The sequence below is a fragment of the Solenopsis invicta genome, chromosome 2 (assembly GCF_016802725.1).
Source record: "Solenopsis invicta isolate M01_SB chromosome 2, UNIL_Sinv_3.0, whole genome shotgun sequence".
Taxonomy (NCBI): domain Eukaryota; kingdom Metazoa; phylum Arthropoda; class Insecta; order Hymenoptera; family Formicidae; genus Solenopsis; species Solenopsis invicta.
Window position 1 is genome coordinate 19,132,476 of NC_052665.1, and position 17,554 is coordinate 19,150,029.

A 17,554-nucleotide genomic window follows, 5' to 3' on the forward strand; every position below is an offset into this window, starting at 1 on the left:
TTTAATCGTATGATGTAGTTTAACTAAAATTTTATTTAGTTAAAAAAATATTTACAATTTTTAAGTCAGTTAAGAATAGCCAAACAATCTTATGATATTTTATTTATTTCATAGATAATTTTCTAGACACATCTATGTTTCAACATGGAATTTCTTTATATGAATGGATTACATATATGTATTATATATATGAATGAGTTCTATGAATGATTAATACAGAGAATTATATTATGCGATGGAGATAGTGCATTTTAAATACTTTCTCGATGGAACGAGAAACATAAGTATCATGAGTAAGCGTAGGCAGCAGTATGCTGTATTGTTCCAGTGCAGCGAAGCAAGCAAGAAAAACACGATCGTCAATTATATCCCGGGAAATTATATTCCAGAACTTACGTTCTACCGTCGCATTGGATGCCGGAACTGTGAGATTATTTTCTTTAAAATAGATCAAATATCTCTTTCGCAATGAATAAAATAAATTCTTGAAATTTAATTGTTAAATAACTTATAAATGTGTTTTTTGTTATATAAAGTCGATGGTTATTATTTCATAACCATCTCTATCGCATAATATAACTTTGTCTATTGATCATTCATAGAATTCATTATATATATATATATATATATATATATATATATATATATATATATATATATAAAATACGTATATGTAACCCATTCATATAAAGAAATCCCATTTTAAAAAATAAGGTGTGTCTAGAATATTATCTTTTAACTTGTTACTCATATGAAAAAAGAATGATACCTGCAAAATTTTACGACAATTATTTTTTAGTTTTGCATTAAGAATGGCAATACAATAGCAAGTATCTCATGTTACAGAAAGATGTACGGAAATTACATTCGCATCGCAAAATTTATGGTCGCTATTTTCTGAAAGCGCTCGTCTCGTGTAATGATACTGCAACCGTTATCGTAGATTGTGCCAGAGTGTAAAATAGCGAGGCGGACAAAACTCTCTTTTAATAATAAGTCTTGTTTTGTAAATTATACGCACGCATTTTACTTGACAAGAGGAGATCTAATAAGATCTCGTAAATTTTGAAAAATTCGATATTATAAGATATAGAGTTTGATATAAAAATCATATGTAACATTCAAACGATAATGGATCAAAGAGTTAGAGTTACAAAATTTTAAAGTTTGGAATGATTGCACTCGTGGAACTATCGTAGCAAAGCTTTACAGATTCAATCTAGTAAATAATTCTCGTAGCTTTTATTAAATAATATATATTTAAGAAATAATTTAACATTTAAATAATTTATCTTTTTACTTTTTAAATAAATAAATTAAAAAGATACGTTTGTTTTGTAGAATCATAAAACAGGTTAAGAACATAAAAAATAAATATTGAGAAAAAAAGAGAATCAGTTGATCTTGAACAGTATGGAAGAAAAAAACCTTGTAAATCCTTTGATCCATTCGCACCTAAATATTATTTTTATGACATCAAATTCCATAACTTAATATTGAACTTTATAAAATTTGCGAAATACATATATCTAGATCTCCTCTTGTGAGATTTATTTCAATCCCATTGTTATTCCAAAAGGTGAGAAAGTGGCAAGTTTCTTTTCGTTTTCATTTGTTACATTAAACAGATTGCACGTGATGAAAAAAAGTCACTGTCTCTTCTCATGTTTTTCTTACATAAATAAAAAACATCCGTTCATCTCTTGAAGTTAAGTAATCATCGGCGAGCGCGCACCAGTACACGTAACAACAAGCTCATTGTCAGAGAAACATTGGCAAATGTCCGTGCAAAAAGTAGCACGATTTCGCAAATCTAGGAAGATCGTGGCGCGTGAAAAAGTAATGAAACGAACGAAATGTCGTAGCGAGTCGTGCAAGCTGTTGCATCGAAGCCCGGACGTAAGTATAGCGCGCACGGATTACATGCGATATTATATCGCCGGCGTGGCAGCGTATGGTGCAACTTATACGAATAGTATTCCATTAGGTGCAGGAAGTGAAGCAAGTGCTACGGGAGCTTACAGGGCTCATAGTATTCCCAGCATCACAACGTGGTTTGGTTGACTTAATTAGCAGGCAGACGAAATTTGTGCGTTTTGAGGTTTCGTGGACGGATGGATGACGAAGATGGCATAATGGTTTAATTGGCTCGGAATCTCAAGATAGTTCTTTATTCTTTTGACTTTCGTGCGAGATTTCGCGAAAAGTGCAAAAAATTCAGTCGGTGTGACCTCTTTAACACTACAGCAGCTGAGAGTTGCCGGTTATCGAGAAAAATTGTGCCTCCCATCCTTTCTTTATTATATAAAAGAAGGTGGATAAAAAAACAAAAATTATAATTACGTCTCTAAGACATGAGACTAGATTTAAGATATGTAGACACCATATGTTCATTATACTTATACTGTATTTAGGATTTATATGCCAATGTTACAAAATAAATCATATATTAGTTAATATATATATTTCTTTTCTTGAAAAAATTAAATTTATATGTCGATAATTATGTGTTACATTTATACGTTAAAAAATTAGTATTACTTTCCCTCTCAAGAATTAGACCTCTTTATTGAAGAACTTATCTCTATGATTCCATAATATGCATTAACTTTTAATATCAGTTGAGATTTAATCTTAGACTTCATGGTTAATGAAAAAGTATTGTACTCATAGCAGTCAAGGTAACTGGTTCTTGCTGTTTTAGTTGCAACGCGCTGCTAGTATATAAATTTTTATGTTACATCATTAATGTTAGAGAAAATGTGCTATGGAATACTACGAAATAAGTATGACGGATTTAACTGCCTTGTAAAAAGATTTCGTAATTCGTACGATGATAATAACATTATTGCCGGTTTCATACCGATTTAAATGCCATGGTAGCAATATTGCTGGCATGCTCGAGGTGCTAATAAATTTACAACTGACTTCTGACTGAGAATACTGTTATCAGCGCTGAATTAGAGTTACTAACTGCTAACGGTTTTATTCTGGCGGAGCGAATACGGTGCAAAGAACCCTTCTGCCAGGGTGGCGATATAATAGAGCTCTGTAATCTCGTAACAGTTTTGTGACATTCCAAAGACAGCACTGTAGCCACCGTGTATCACTGTTCGAGCGCTGCCACCTGTTCTCACGGTGGAGTTAATGGCATTGCCTCTTTGTCAGCTTATGCATCGACATTTGTTTTTATCGCGGGTCGAACAGTGCATGGTGTAGAGTGCCTTTCGCTTTTACCCTAAGCAAACGCTCAAGGTGATTCTTCTTTCAGCGGTAATTTACGCTGCTGCGTCTCGCAAAGATTCTTGAGTGATAACTGAACATTTATCATTATTAATCTTTAATTCAAATCACTTTGAAGACATTTACTCCTTGACTTGTTAGCGATGAGCTAAATTGCTCGTTAAGAAAATGAGAAACAAGGCAGAAAAATTGCAACGTAATAACCAAACCGATTGAAAGTTCTCAATTGAGATTTTTCCACTTTCAAAATCTAGATTGATTTCCGGAGCGCGATAACTACTGTTTGCGTACTTAACATTTCTAATTCCTTTTCCATTAAACGGAATAGGTAATAATTTTATATTCTGCTTTTAATAACGGCAATCATAAGTAACATTACTTAAGATGTCGCGCTTGAATGGATCGCAAAAAATCTATCACGTGGCAAGAAGGCCGATCAAGGCTCCAGAACGCGAAGATTAAACTGTTGCTTGCCCGAGAGACCTTTCGTTTAGACCTCGGAGATCGCTTCGCTAGGTGCACGTTTTGTACTGTCCCTCTCGCTTTGGACCACGTTCCGTTCAGCTTCGGCGCCTTCAACTTCGAAGTTCCGTCTGAGACACGCCTTTCGCGTGCAGCTCGTGGCAAACCAACTCCTTCAGCATTCTTCGATTTAGATACGTTGGCATAGCAAGTACATACGTATTATATCCCTTTGTGCGTTACGCCCAATTGCGACCTAACGATTCTAGAGACGTGTACATTCGTACGCTACAATGAATTTGCATTTATCTTACAATTATCACGACAGACATATGACTGTATCTCATTAACGACCATCTATCATTCTGGCGTATGTAAATTAAATTGACCGAGAACAATTCAGAGAAATGATACTTCGTTGAATGGCATGTTCATCATAAATAAAAATGCACGAATGGATGATTAATTAAAAATAAAATAAAAATTTGTAGGAAAGTAATTTGTAGGAATTCCCAGAACAGGAGAGAAAAACATTAATTAATTAATAATATTATATTCTACAACAATTTATTCATATTAAATTAGCTGTAAAATACTCTATCAAATGCTTCATCTTTCAATTTGTTCTAAATTAGTCGTTTAGAAAATTATTTTTCCATTTGCTAAACTATTGAAAGAAATTTTTTAAAACGTTTTTAATTAATCGTAGTAATAAAAATTATGTATTAGTGATGTAATGAATATAAATTTCATTACCATTTATATAATCGACTAAAATTAAAAAAGTATAAGTGCTTACTGCAATGTTCACACGTAAAAAAAAATGAAGTGTATTACGAAACATGAATTACAAAACAAATATTCTGACATAATAGTAAATAAATGTACGATGATAATGTACCGTTCACACAAATCGAAAGCAAAATGGAAATTATTTTACATTTCCCGGCATTCTAGTGTACTACTTAAATAGTCACACGATATATCTATGTTGTACAGCGAAACACTTATTAAAACATTTATTAAACCGGACGTGTAGCATAACGAAACCTAAGCAGCTGTGACAGGAAGTATTTTCGCTTTTTACTATGTAAGTAGTTGCGCAGAAGCTTTGGCAATTTCCTAGACATTGAACAATCGGTGTTTCATGAATTTCAAGATACTGATATGCAAAAACATATATTGATGAACGTGCAACAGATATAAGAATGTTGTAAACATTGTGAATTTTAACGATATCTCACGGGAAAAAAGCTGTACGCAATAATCGGCGTCAAAAGAAAACGAATTGCATGTCACATTAAAGAAAAAAAGATTTGTACATTGACATAAAAATTAATACTGTACACAAAAAGCTTCTTAGATAAAGTGCTAAAATGTACAAAGTAAATAAATAATTTCATAGAAATTTAGATTAACATTATGTAATTATCTGCTATTTATTATATTTTTACGTAACCGGACATTATATGTGCATTTATATTGCTTTACGCAAAATATAATGTGCATTCTGACAAAGTGATATCTCGCGATTGCAAAAAATTTGAGAAACAGGATGCAGGAAGACGGTGCTATGCTTTTTACTGGCGGCGTTACACACGCCGGAAATGCCTTTTAGCATGCGAATTCGAGCGCAAAGTCGTCGTGTAAGTCGGGGAATTCCTTGAAAGTTCCATACATGCGTTTACGACTAGACCGAAGAGGAAAAGGAAAGCGAAGAGATAAAGCGTTAGATACTCTCGATTCTTTCACGTGTCGCGCCCACTGTCCGTCTACAAGACAAAGATGGGTTCACAAAGCGTGAGGTTTGGCGAGAATCGCGGGAATTTCTCCGGTTTCTATGAGTAACACATTACGCACTGCTAATTTTTATGCACTGCTAATTCGACGATGCTTGCGTCTGACGTGACTGTCAAAAAGTTTAACGTCAAGTGGAATTTTCACATTAACGCTTCGTTTTAATGAAGCTATTTTAGCCTCATTATATTTTGTGATTATTATCTTATGTGATTTCGAGTGTATTAATTATATTAATTTTTAAATTTTGTTTAAGATTAAATAAACTGTAATTTAAAACAGTTTCATAATTGAATACAAAGAAAATAGATCAAAGACAAGTTGTTAGAGGAAAAAGTATATTTGAAAATGTTTAAAATAATATACAGGTATCAAGTTAAGAATTCGTGCCAATAGAGTTAACACAGGTTAATCGTGTGTAGGTAAAATGTATGTAACGTTTATACGCTACTTATATTAACTATAATTAAAATTTATTTCTCCAGAGCCTTTTCTAATACAATATACAAGTGTATATTTCAACTTAATTGTCTTTAGCCTAATTATGTTGATTTATCTACTTGATAAGAATATAATACATGATAATAAGATAATAACAAAACATCGCAATGATTAAACATGTAGGGTATTAATGTATAATGTGATATGAGTTTTTCAAGTATTTTCATTATTGTCGTTATTCAGTAAGTCGATCAATATTAATTAAATCCAAAATTATAATTGTAGATTGCCCATTTTTTTAACTATGACAATATAATAAATTTTTGATAATCAAAATTAGTAGTTATTCTTTGATCATTTCATAATAATTATTTATTTCAACTTTTCAACTATAAAAAATTGAATAAAAAATAATTACATTGCCCCATTTTTCCTTTTCCAAAGATTTCAATTATTTCAATTACTTGAAATTATGTGAAATAAATGAGACCAAAGTTTACACATTGGTTTGGAATTTTTTACATGAGAGAGAGAAAGAGCACTTGACATAAATTTTAATATCAAGTTATTTTTATCAAATGTGAAAAAGATTCCTCAAAGTCGGTATTGTGAGTTACTCGGTGTTTTAAACGGGCGTTTCATGGACATGAAAAAGGGAAAACAATTTAATTGTGTCTTAAAATAATAAGTATTGTGACCACAATCGGAGCTCCTGAAAAATTTTCATTCAGATAAGCATGAAAATCGCAAAGTATAGAAACCTACAAATAGGGTGAAATCAGCCACCGATGCGGAACTGAAATCTCGCGCATGATACCCGGTCGGCATGGACGGAGACTTTTAGCTTCTCGATACTGCGGACTTTCTCCCAAAAACCGTTATTCACTCGTAGTTGGAATTTTTGCCGACAATAATAAAAGACCTTTTTTCGCGTTGCAACCATTTAGCTGTTTCTTAGTCTATAAAGACCTTCAACGTACTGGCAAAAATAAGCTAAATCGAGGTGTGCAACGCTTGTACAATCTCTGGATAAAGGTATCACTAAGTATTAGTAGTATTAATTAAAGAGAAATTAAATTTTTGGTTTTTACTACTGTGTCATAAAATAAATGCATTTTAAACGCGAAAAGAAAGTCTGATCCGCTGAAGTCTAATTTGTATGTAAAATGCATTTTGTTCTGGATTTTATACCAACACGTATTGGAGTCTGTAATTACATCGGTAGTCAAAGGCAAAGTCCTTGTGTAAATGCACAAATTTTTTACTCGCGTTAAAGTAGATTATGTACAAATTACTGATTATTCATGTCCATCAATCCGTCGTTATTATTTAAAATTACTTATCAAAGCTGATCAAATGTGATTATCGAGAACGATGAGGCGACACTGTTCAAATGGCGGCAATAATGCGGCAATAAAATTCGCAATTGCCATAATAAACTGAAGCAGTTAAAAAATAACGGTTGTTTAACGAAGTTCTCCATATAATTTTTTTTTTGCTGCTTTCTAACAGGAACATAAAACGTGCAAATCATTAAAATGATTGTTGATAAAAGGATCAAAATAAAACTTCGTTAATATTCAAAAATTTGTTATTAAAAAATCCATTTACTTAAGACTTTGAAAAAAATTCAAAAATATATTTTTATTTTTACCTTAATAGTAATAATAATATTTTTAACATGATTCAAAAAGAAAATATAATAATTGTAGCTGAGATAAAGTAGAAAAGTATTATATATGTAAATCTCGGATTTTAAACTCGCGTGAAAAACGATCGTGCTAAAATGATTAACCAGGGCACGCGCCAGCCTTCGAAATTAGTCACCGCAGCTTCGAAATCTGCCACTTAATAAAATTTCCATGCCACTCCGCTTCCGTGAAAAAGACCGTCCGCCCGCTAGCGATTTGGGTTTATTTCTTGCAACAAAGTATTGCCTCTACAAAGTTAATTGACTTGATTGATGAAGGTAAATTGATCGGTCGCGCCAGGAGCGATCACTGCGATTTGATATTCATCCGCATTGATTATTCGATCGTTATGTCCCGAGGAATTCGCGGATACTGATTATGTCCGCGTGCTGAACTCGTACTTTAGCGCGGCCAATTTCAAAAACGGATATCATTAAAGTCAACTACGCGTGTAACGCAAGACATGTTTAAGGTCTCTTGTCTACGCGGCAAAACGTGAAATCATTCTCGCATTCACATTCACGATTATTTTATTACAATTTATACATATGAGACACATTGTACGTGTAAATATTACATTTTTACTTTAGACGAAATTTACACCATGCTTTTTATATTAACAAGTAATTTAAAAATAATTTGTACTGTGTATTTCCATTCACTTGTTATCAAATACTATTTTGTATGTCGCAAAACTCTTGGATACATCGAACCCTAAATTAACTATCTGTTAATAATTACACTGTCTGATAAATTTAAGTTCATGAACTGGATCAGACTATTTTATAGATTTTACGTCCCTGAAAATAAATCCGTAAGTGAAATTCCTCTGTCACGTCACATTTTTGAGTAAATTGGAATCATCATTTAAAAGTGATGAACGTGGCATATTTTAATAACTTTGAGTTTAAGTAGCTAGAAAACGTGTCACGCTATAGAACAATTTTATTTTTAGATACATTTTAAGCAAAAATAAAAAAATCTATAAGAATTATCTGGTTCGTGATGTAAAATTAATGTCAAACAATGTTATTGATCATCCGAATAGTATTATTCATCATCGCGAATATCAACGATGTTGATATTCGTGAGTTTCAATTAAAACGAGAGTTGCTGGTATCAAAATGAGGTTACTCCGATTATCCTCCGCCAACAAAGGAAACAATCCTTAAGAGGAGTCCCGGCAATCACGCGGGTCTGTAAAGGATAGATTGTACATCGTATCCAGAGCAAAGTTAATTCGCGATTTCTCGGCGTTACGCTGATTTCATATAGAAACTATTCACAAATGTCATATAAAGTGTCGCGCTCGATTGGCTGTATCTTATTAAGGCGAATCATATAAATTCAATCGCATTAATCTAACATCACTTAAACGGCGGATTAAAACGCACATATAATTTACTTTGACACATAAATGTCGATCGTGGTATTTAATTGCCGATACGGTTGCATTTATTAACTAGTTATTAATTATTGTCGCTCAACCGTTAAGAATGGCGAACGGAGTTGCACGAATCAGAGCGAATGTTGATTGGACTCGCACAGCTCGGATTATTGGTACGCGTCATACAATATTGCTGCAATTTTCCAGCTGTTAAAGACAATTTTCTTCATTTATCAAGCAAGTATTCACGGCGCAGTGTGCATTCTGAAATGAGTGTTTGGATTTGCTTCGCGATTATTTATTGCTCTCTATCATGGCAGGCAATTATTTTCCGTTATTTTCCAATTATCTGCATTGCTACTCGGCTACTTGGCTGTATAGGATAAATCATTACAAGATTTGCTGCACATCAAAAACGGCGAATCGTTAAGTCATTAAAAGCGAGTGCTGCTAATCGCAGAAGGGAATCTATTTTGATTCAAGTAAGTTTCTTTAAGACTCTTCCTTTAAAAACATTATATAGTATAAACACAATGACAATATGAAAAAAATTAAAATCTTATGTTAAACCTAAGCGAAAAGCTTAAAACGCGATAATAATTTTTGAGCTAAAATTATAGGATCTCACTATACGGATCAATTAGAGATTGAATGAACATTTCTATACTATCATTTCAACGGTGATGATTACCACCACAACGATCGGTTAATGCAGCATTCACTGTCCGATAAATGTGCAATCGCGTTACTAAATGAGCCACGAATGCAGTGTTGGTGAAGCGTTACTTTCAGTCGCTCGGGGAGCTCGTTCGCATCTATCCGCAGAATCAATCCGTCCCCTCGATCGATTCGTGCCGTTCCTGGCGGGGCGATACGGTCGCAATTTGAAATCCATTAGGATCGATTTTCCCGGACCGGAGATCGAGCCTGAGCACGAGATACGCGTGACGTACTCGTGGCACGCTCGTTCTTGGTGGTTTCACCGTGATTGTGATCCATTGCCGCGACGAAACGTGCGACGAGGAGAAGGAAGACGGAGATCGACCGTTGATCGAAATCCCGAGTGCTTAGATTCACGATACGAGAATACGAAGCTTAACCCAGATTCCGCGGCAGGCGTACGGATCGCGGATGATCCCGACAACAACAACGACGACGACGACGACGACGGCAAAAATCGGTCGCGAATCGCAACTTTAACCGCGATTTCTATCTTATTCCCCTGCGTCTGCACGGCCGTTATCCTCATCCGACTGTAACGATACGCGTGATTCGGCGAGAAACGCTGAGAGAAAAGAAAGGAAACGAAGGAACCGGTCTCCAAGTTCAGTGACGCGCGCATTTCGCGGGGCTCATTTGTCCGTGAAAAGGAGCGACCGCACGTCATCGTCGCACGCGCGGATCCTGGGACGAAATACTGGTTTTTAACTTGACTCGAATTGTCGTCATTTCACGGTTCGTTTCCTCGTCCGAGCTGCGAGCGGCCGGTTATTGAGTATCACCGCTTTCGTGTTTAAGGTATATCTGTTTTACGTTTATCAGCGATAAAGCAGCGATGATGTCGAAATTGATTTCAACAAATAGCTGGCAAACGAGGAAAATTTATATATAAGATACATGCACGTAGAGACCTAAAGAGTTATCTGATAATACGGTATTTCATTAATAATGAATTGATTCGCAGAAATTTACGGACGGCAACGTGATTCACGATGACGTAGCGGAATTTCGGACCTCGTGCGTTCTCGTAAATGAGCAATTAAATTCGAACGCGGATCTACCTATAAATAGCTCGAATAGCTTGTGTAATGTTCATTTTTTCAGAAACCGTTACGACACATAAGCGAAAACGCATCGTAAACTACTTTCTATGGGTCAATTCTAATATTAATAAAAGTTATATTATGTAATGTACTCTTTAAGAGTCCTTAATTGTCAAAATATTGTACTCTCATTAAATTCACACGTCCAATGCACAAAAATAAAAAAATTTTAATAAGTTGTTGTTAGCGCGGAGGCAATCTAATAATTATTAAATGTATAGTCAAAGAACTGAAAGAACTGACTTCAGAATAAATCGGTTTTCTTTCAACGATGGAAAATTATCTTGTAAATCAATCAATTACTGACAGTTACAGCTACTGTGGTTACGTATAGTATCGGTAACCATATATAATAAACAAGCTTTACAGAATAGTTCCTAATGGGTGGTCTAACTGGGAACGCGGAGTATAAGAAATTACTTGGAATGCTTTTAAAGAAAGCACTTTAACATGGATATATATGATCTAATAAGTCAACAAAGCTTGTCAACAAAATAAGTTTACGGTTCTATAAAACAATAAAATGATAGAACAAAAAGAGAGAAAAAAGAAAGAAAAAAAGAGAGAGACCAAATTTATTAAAAATTAATCTGTCATCGAAAATGTTATGCTCTTCTTTGTACATTAAATAAAAAAATTGCAAGTACAGATTTTTTGTTATATCGTATTATATAGTACTGTTACATTGTATGTTAAAATTTACATAAAATATTAGATTCTATCAATTTTAAACATTTTGTACAGATTTTCTAGAAAATAATAAGAATCTGCATCAATAATGATTTGCAAAACAAGCTGTAGTTAAAATTTGCTTTTTGTCTTTGAAAAGAAGAAACGTTTGACCAATTAATCTAAATTAATTATCTGAAAAAAGATTATTTTAAATGTACTTTTTCGCAAAAAAAACCGATTTCACTTGCAACTTTTCTCAATTTTTAATACAATTCAGACACTTATGAAGCGGGAAAGGAGTCATACCAGAAGACTGGCTTGCGAATTTTATCTGACGAGAAAAACCGGTCTGTAATGATTAATGATTCGATTTTACACTTTTCACTCTTACAACTTAATTGCTGATAAATATGTTAAATAATTCAGGTGTCAAGTTTATAAATTTTATCAAAGTGAAGTCTTCTTAAAGTGACCTGAGTAATAATTTTATTATCTATTTTTGCTGCCAAAAAACCTTTTTAATCATATATCAAAACAGTCTTCCTTTTAGTGTAATTTGCTCTATGAATTTTGATTATGATAATTTAAGAGTCTTTTGCATGCTTTACGCGAAGCATTACCGTGTCTATTAATATAATTGTTTATTTCGATAAATTTGAGACGAAATGTAATCACATGTGAGACATGTAAAACTTCATACCTATATTCTATTTCGCCCTATATTCGATTCGCTCCGCCGTTACTAATTTAATTCTAATAAATAAACTATAACATCCGCCTGTGTGAGGGTGTATTTATCTGTGTACTTTATCGCGCTTGTAATTTACTCTTTTGCATTCAAATATTATTTTTCATCTATCACTTATTATCAACTTCTTGTACTTTTGCATATCTTGTATATTTTCGAGTGGACTTTGAAGCAGTAGCATAATGCTGGTGCTTCGCTTCTTGTGTATTTGTATAAGTGCATACTTTTTGCCGTATGGTTCATTGTAACTTAACTACTTCGTAATACACGATAAATTAAATTAAATTTTTAAGAAATATCAATTTTTAAGAAATTCATCGATTTTTGCCTGATTGAGCAATTTAGTCTGAAGGCAGTAACCGATTTCAAAGTACGTGCTGACAATCATCCGGCGGCGGAGATGTAAGACGATAACGAAGGCGCGAGCGGAAGGATCCCGCAGCGTGTGAACGGCTGCTGCATGTAGGTGAGCAAGTTGCTTAGCCAGTTCACAGTGAACTGTTATATGCACTGGCATGCCGCCACTCGCTCGTTGAAAAGCCATTTCTGGTAGCAATGCCAACAACGAAGGCGCTAGAAAACATTCTCAATTCCACGTGCCGAACTTGTTTCGAAGGCCCCGATAAAGATCGAACGCATTCAAGAGGTTCATGGTACATGTTTCCACGTCTGAGAAACAGTAATAAAGGCACCGAAAACGTCAAATCTATTTTCAATTCAGTTCACAGCAATGAGGCAAATTCTTGCACTTAATTTAATCACTTCAATATTTAAGTGTGAAAATCTCTAATTACCGTATACTTATTTATCTATGTTCACACATGCCAATATTTCTTTGCAATATTGCAACACTTTAGATAACAATATTCTCATTTAAATATCAGAAACTTGAGCACTCGTTATTTGTGCGAGTAACACGGTTGAATTAACATCAAAAAGGAAATTTTTCGAAAGTCCTAAAAATTTCGAAAGTTTGCCGTTAGTAGAGTATTAAGATTTCCATTCCGGAATTTTAAGTAGCCTAGATACTCTTTAAAGAGTATCAAAAAAATTTTTAATTTACAAGTAAAAGTTACAAGCAGTAGCATAATTAAAAAATTTCGACATACATCGGATAAGCGTTTTCGCAAAACGAAAACGCGTCCGGATTCCTAAATCCGTCTCGTTCATTGTTCATATTTGACGGTAATTAAAATCGACCAATTAGGATGTACAAACCGCCGTACGTATAATCGAATTAATTTGCACCGTTCTATTTAAGTTCTCAAATGTGCGAGGTGAACTGCGTTTAATTGCGGAAAGGAGCGGACCGATAACGAAGTAACGAATTATGCCGGCAGCTCGAGGGAGAAAACTGACGGTGTTCCGGTCACGACTTTGTGCAACGTTCGAATATATTTTCTCCGTCGAACTCCGATATATGTCGAAGGGTCGCGGGAATTTCGCATTAGATCTGACTTAAACTAAGAAACGATAACTTCTCTTTCCTGAAAGTTTCACTGACCTTTCGATAATCGATATCAAAAGATACCAAATAAATTAATTTCTTTTAATATTTGGATAGTAAATAAAGATATATTCGATTCTTAAGATGTTTCTCTTGAAATCTCGAGAGATATCGTTTGCAAAAATTTAATCATTATTTCTTAGCAATATTGAATAATATGTATATAGTTTCTAATAATTATATTACTGCATTTGTATTATTAGTCTTTATGATATATTTGTGTAGTTTTTATTTAAATAATTTTTATTAATTTTTAAAAATATTTCGATTTATGAAAATATTTCCAATAATACTTTCTTTTATTTATTAATTATAAATTTATTAATTTCCATACAGAATCATTTCGACACAAATAAACAATTTTACTTTTAACATAAAGCTAATAATTTTCTTTCAACAAATGGCTATTTATTTAGAAAAATGTCTAATGTACAAAAAATCATTTTCTCAATGTTGTTAACACAATGGTTGCCATTTCACCCTACATTAAACGTGTTGGAATTCGTATCTTACTAAAGATAAGTGCAAGAACGCATTACTTTCTCTCTGCTATTTTCCATCATCATCAATCTCTATCAGTTAATTGCAATTGTCATGCAAGGCTGCATTATCGATGCTTTATTTAGTTTTGTATTATTATGTAGGATATGTTGTATTCTTCACGAATGATCGCGTTAGAAATCAAAAATGGAACTTTGCATAATATAAAACACATATTGGAAGAGAGGTGCAAACGATATGCGAAACGATATGCGAATTCGTAGCTGGGATATGAAAAGCCATCAGCGGCTGTAAGGTATAAAAATAATTGCCACTCACGAATAGCGATTAGTCACGCTTACTGTAATCACAGCAATTATTTTTCATAGATGGTGATCGTGGGCTATCTATTACATTTTAGTTACGATTCAGCTCAATTGATCTTTACAAAAAATAAGGTACTGCTTAAAAATCGACTATCGACCCGAATCTTCCTCGGAAGCACCATTTTTAAGGAATCTATGTCGAGTACCGTTTAACTTGGAAATCATGTCGTCATAATTCTCTGACCTAAGTCGTGAAGCAGCTTGGCGAAGCTGATGGACGTAACGGTGTAGTACTATGTGTCACATGTGCCATTTTGTCCTTGCAAAAGATTACTAAATCTTTTCCGAGATAAAAAAAGCAGATGTAGATATTAAGATACAAACAGCTATAAACTGTTATCATATTTTTCGTGAATATGTGACCCTGAAAAGTTAATTTACAACTGTTGATCTATAATTAATTTAATTTGACCTATATTTTATATTTGAAACATGATAACTTAATAAATATTAATTCTGTTTTGTAAATTTTTTTAAAATTTTCTCCATTTTTAAGATATATTTTTTATAGTAGAATAAAGAAATACCAATTAAGTACATATTAAAAACATATTAAGCTTTATAATAACAAATTACAAATGTGTGTAAGTTATAGCATATAGTAGTTTTGTACGAATCTAACTGATTGACTCTGTCATTGAAGATTTTATGTACATAAACCCAATGTCATAAATTCTCGACTTAAGTACCGCTATTGCGTGAGGACGCTTTAAGAATGAAAATATGTGTATTTCAAGATTTCTGCGTAAAAAAAACCGCTAATACAGAAATATATACTAGTTGAATCGTAAGTATTAATATACATTTTATATCAATCAAATTATAACTATTTTCTTTCGCACATGTACAACATCTTTGTCGTACAATTATACGTACAATAATTGATTTAGATTTTCCCCTATTTCGCCATTTTCTTCAAAAATACAAGCCAAAAATGTTAAATTGCACTTTCCTAATGCAAAAGCAAATCGATGATGTATCGACAGTCGAACGTATATCAAGATATCGCTTGCAGTTTTCTTTGTGCAACAAAATGTAGCAAATCACATACACAACTATATAACACGTTGGATTGCATTATCTTCATTATACTATGTCTCAAGACATTTAACTTGCCACCTGAATCAATGTCCGATAGGCACAGCACCGTGATTCACTTGCGTGTTCGTCATCTTCCTACGCAGTTTGCACAACCTAACACTGCACTTTATTTATCGATATGCAACCGGAAACCTATTTAAATATCTGTACGACGTAGGCAGGAAATTAATTGTTAAAAAAGCAAGAAAGAAGAGAAGAAAAAGTGACAAAATAAGAGATAAAAGAAAAAAGAAGACTAAACGAGATCTCGATTAGATCCGCTGGTAGGAAGAGGATAGGAAAGCAAAAAGGAAAAGAAGGAAAAGGTTAAAAATTATAAATTGGAAATTCTTCTATTCATCAAAAATGAAAAGAATAAAGTAATAAATTGAGTATAAAAAGGATACAAGAAAAAAATATATATATATCTATACATACATCTGGCGTGAACAGTTATTTCTCAGAGAGTAAAGGAGCATAACAAGGAAGTGAAAAAAAAGAAGAATAAAATGAATAAAATACTAATATAGTATTCTAGAAAAAGTAGAGCGTCAAAAAATAATCGAGATCAGTGATAGATTCGACAGCGTGTCGGTCGCGCGAAGGAGAAGAAGAAGCAGATAGCAGGACGAAGGAGGAGCAATGAGCGGCGCGCGAACGTAAAGGTAGAAGGGGTCGATCACGGCGGAACAGGAGAATACGGGTAAGTAGCGAAAGTAGAAGATAGGAAGAGAAAGAGAAGAGAAAGAATCGAAGCAAAGATGACTCACCACCGCTCCTGCCGTTGGCCGCCGACTGGCGTGAGTCGCGTTTGGCGAACGTGCCGGTCATGTGGGCGAGCACTGTCGCGAGCACGAGGAGTGCCCGGTAGCCGCCGCAGGACCTCATGGCCGTCCTTTTGACCGAAGATACCGAATTAGAGAGAAGAGAGAAAACGAGTTCGTAGACGACTCTCCCAGGACTCTCTCTACCGCGTTGAGCGGACCTGCTGAGCGCACTGCTGGCTCAGCGTCGACTGAGACGTACTTTGTGCTCGCCGCTCTATCAGCAGGACCGTCACTCCTCTCGGTACGTTTCACACCGCGGCCCGTGTGTATCCCCCGGGTAGGAAACTACCACCACAACGAACGGATAGTAAGTGCCGGGCAGGTTGTTCTACTACCCGCCGCACAATGAGCCCCCACACTCTTATCACCCGAATTTTAATCCCAGCGGTGCCTCCGCGCGGTATCGGTCACCGCCAACTTTTCCTCTCGTATCCACGCACGGATCCTGCACACCTATTTAAAACCTATCGCTCCACCTCGCGCTCCTTACCATTGGCTCCTGCCCCAATTCCTTGCCCAATGGTACTCTCTCGCGCGCGTTCACCTCCTTTTCAGATCGGCGACGGCGGCGGTGGCAGCGGACGCGAACGCGGTCTCGGGTGGAGAGAGAGACAGAGAGAAAGGTGGCGGATGGAGATCGGGTGGTGAAGTTGGCAAGGTAGTAGGTGGCGAAGTCCCCCGATTTTGCCAAGACGGTAAGTACTATTGTCGGACAAGAGTCCGACGGGTGCCGCGCGCGACAGTAACGAACTTCTCGAGTTCGCGAAACGGTGACGTTGAAATTTTCCCCTCTTTCGCGTGTTCGCGCGCGCCGCGCCGATCGCGGTCGACGAAGGTGAAGGGGGTTTTAGGTGGGGTTCGCGTGCGAGCAAGATCGGCCTGCCGCCGCCGCCGCCGCCGCCACCGCTGACTCCGCTCGGTTCTCTTTCCGCGTCTCTCTATGTAACTGGCCTAGGATACCGCAAAATCGTCCAGCTATTTGTCTGGGTTTCGTTACGAGCGTTAACAGA

General features: G+C 35.1%; 1 protein-coding gene across 1 annotated transcript in view; it reads right to left on the minus strand.

Moving 5' to 3' along the window:
- Positions 1–17,100, minus strand: part of LOC105193746 (laccase-5) — a 51,989-nt gene extending 34,889 nt beyond the window's left edge. The window contains exon 1 of the mRNA XM_011158323.3: positions 16,488–17,100. Coding sequence (XP_011156625.1) covers positions 16,488–16,605 — 118 coding nt within the window. The 5' untranslated portion in view covers positions 16,606–17,100. The remainder of the gene's footprint in view (positions 1–16,487) is intronic.
- Positions 17,101–17,554: the final 454 nt, after the last annotated feature.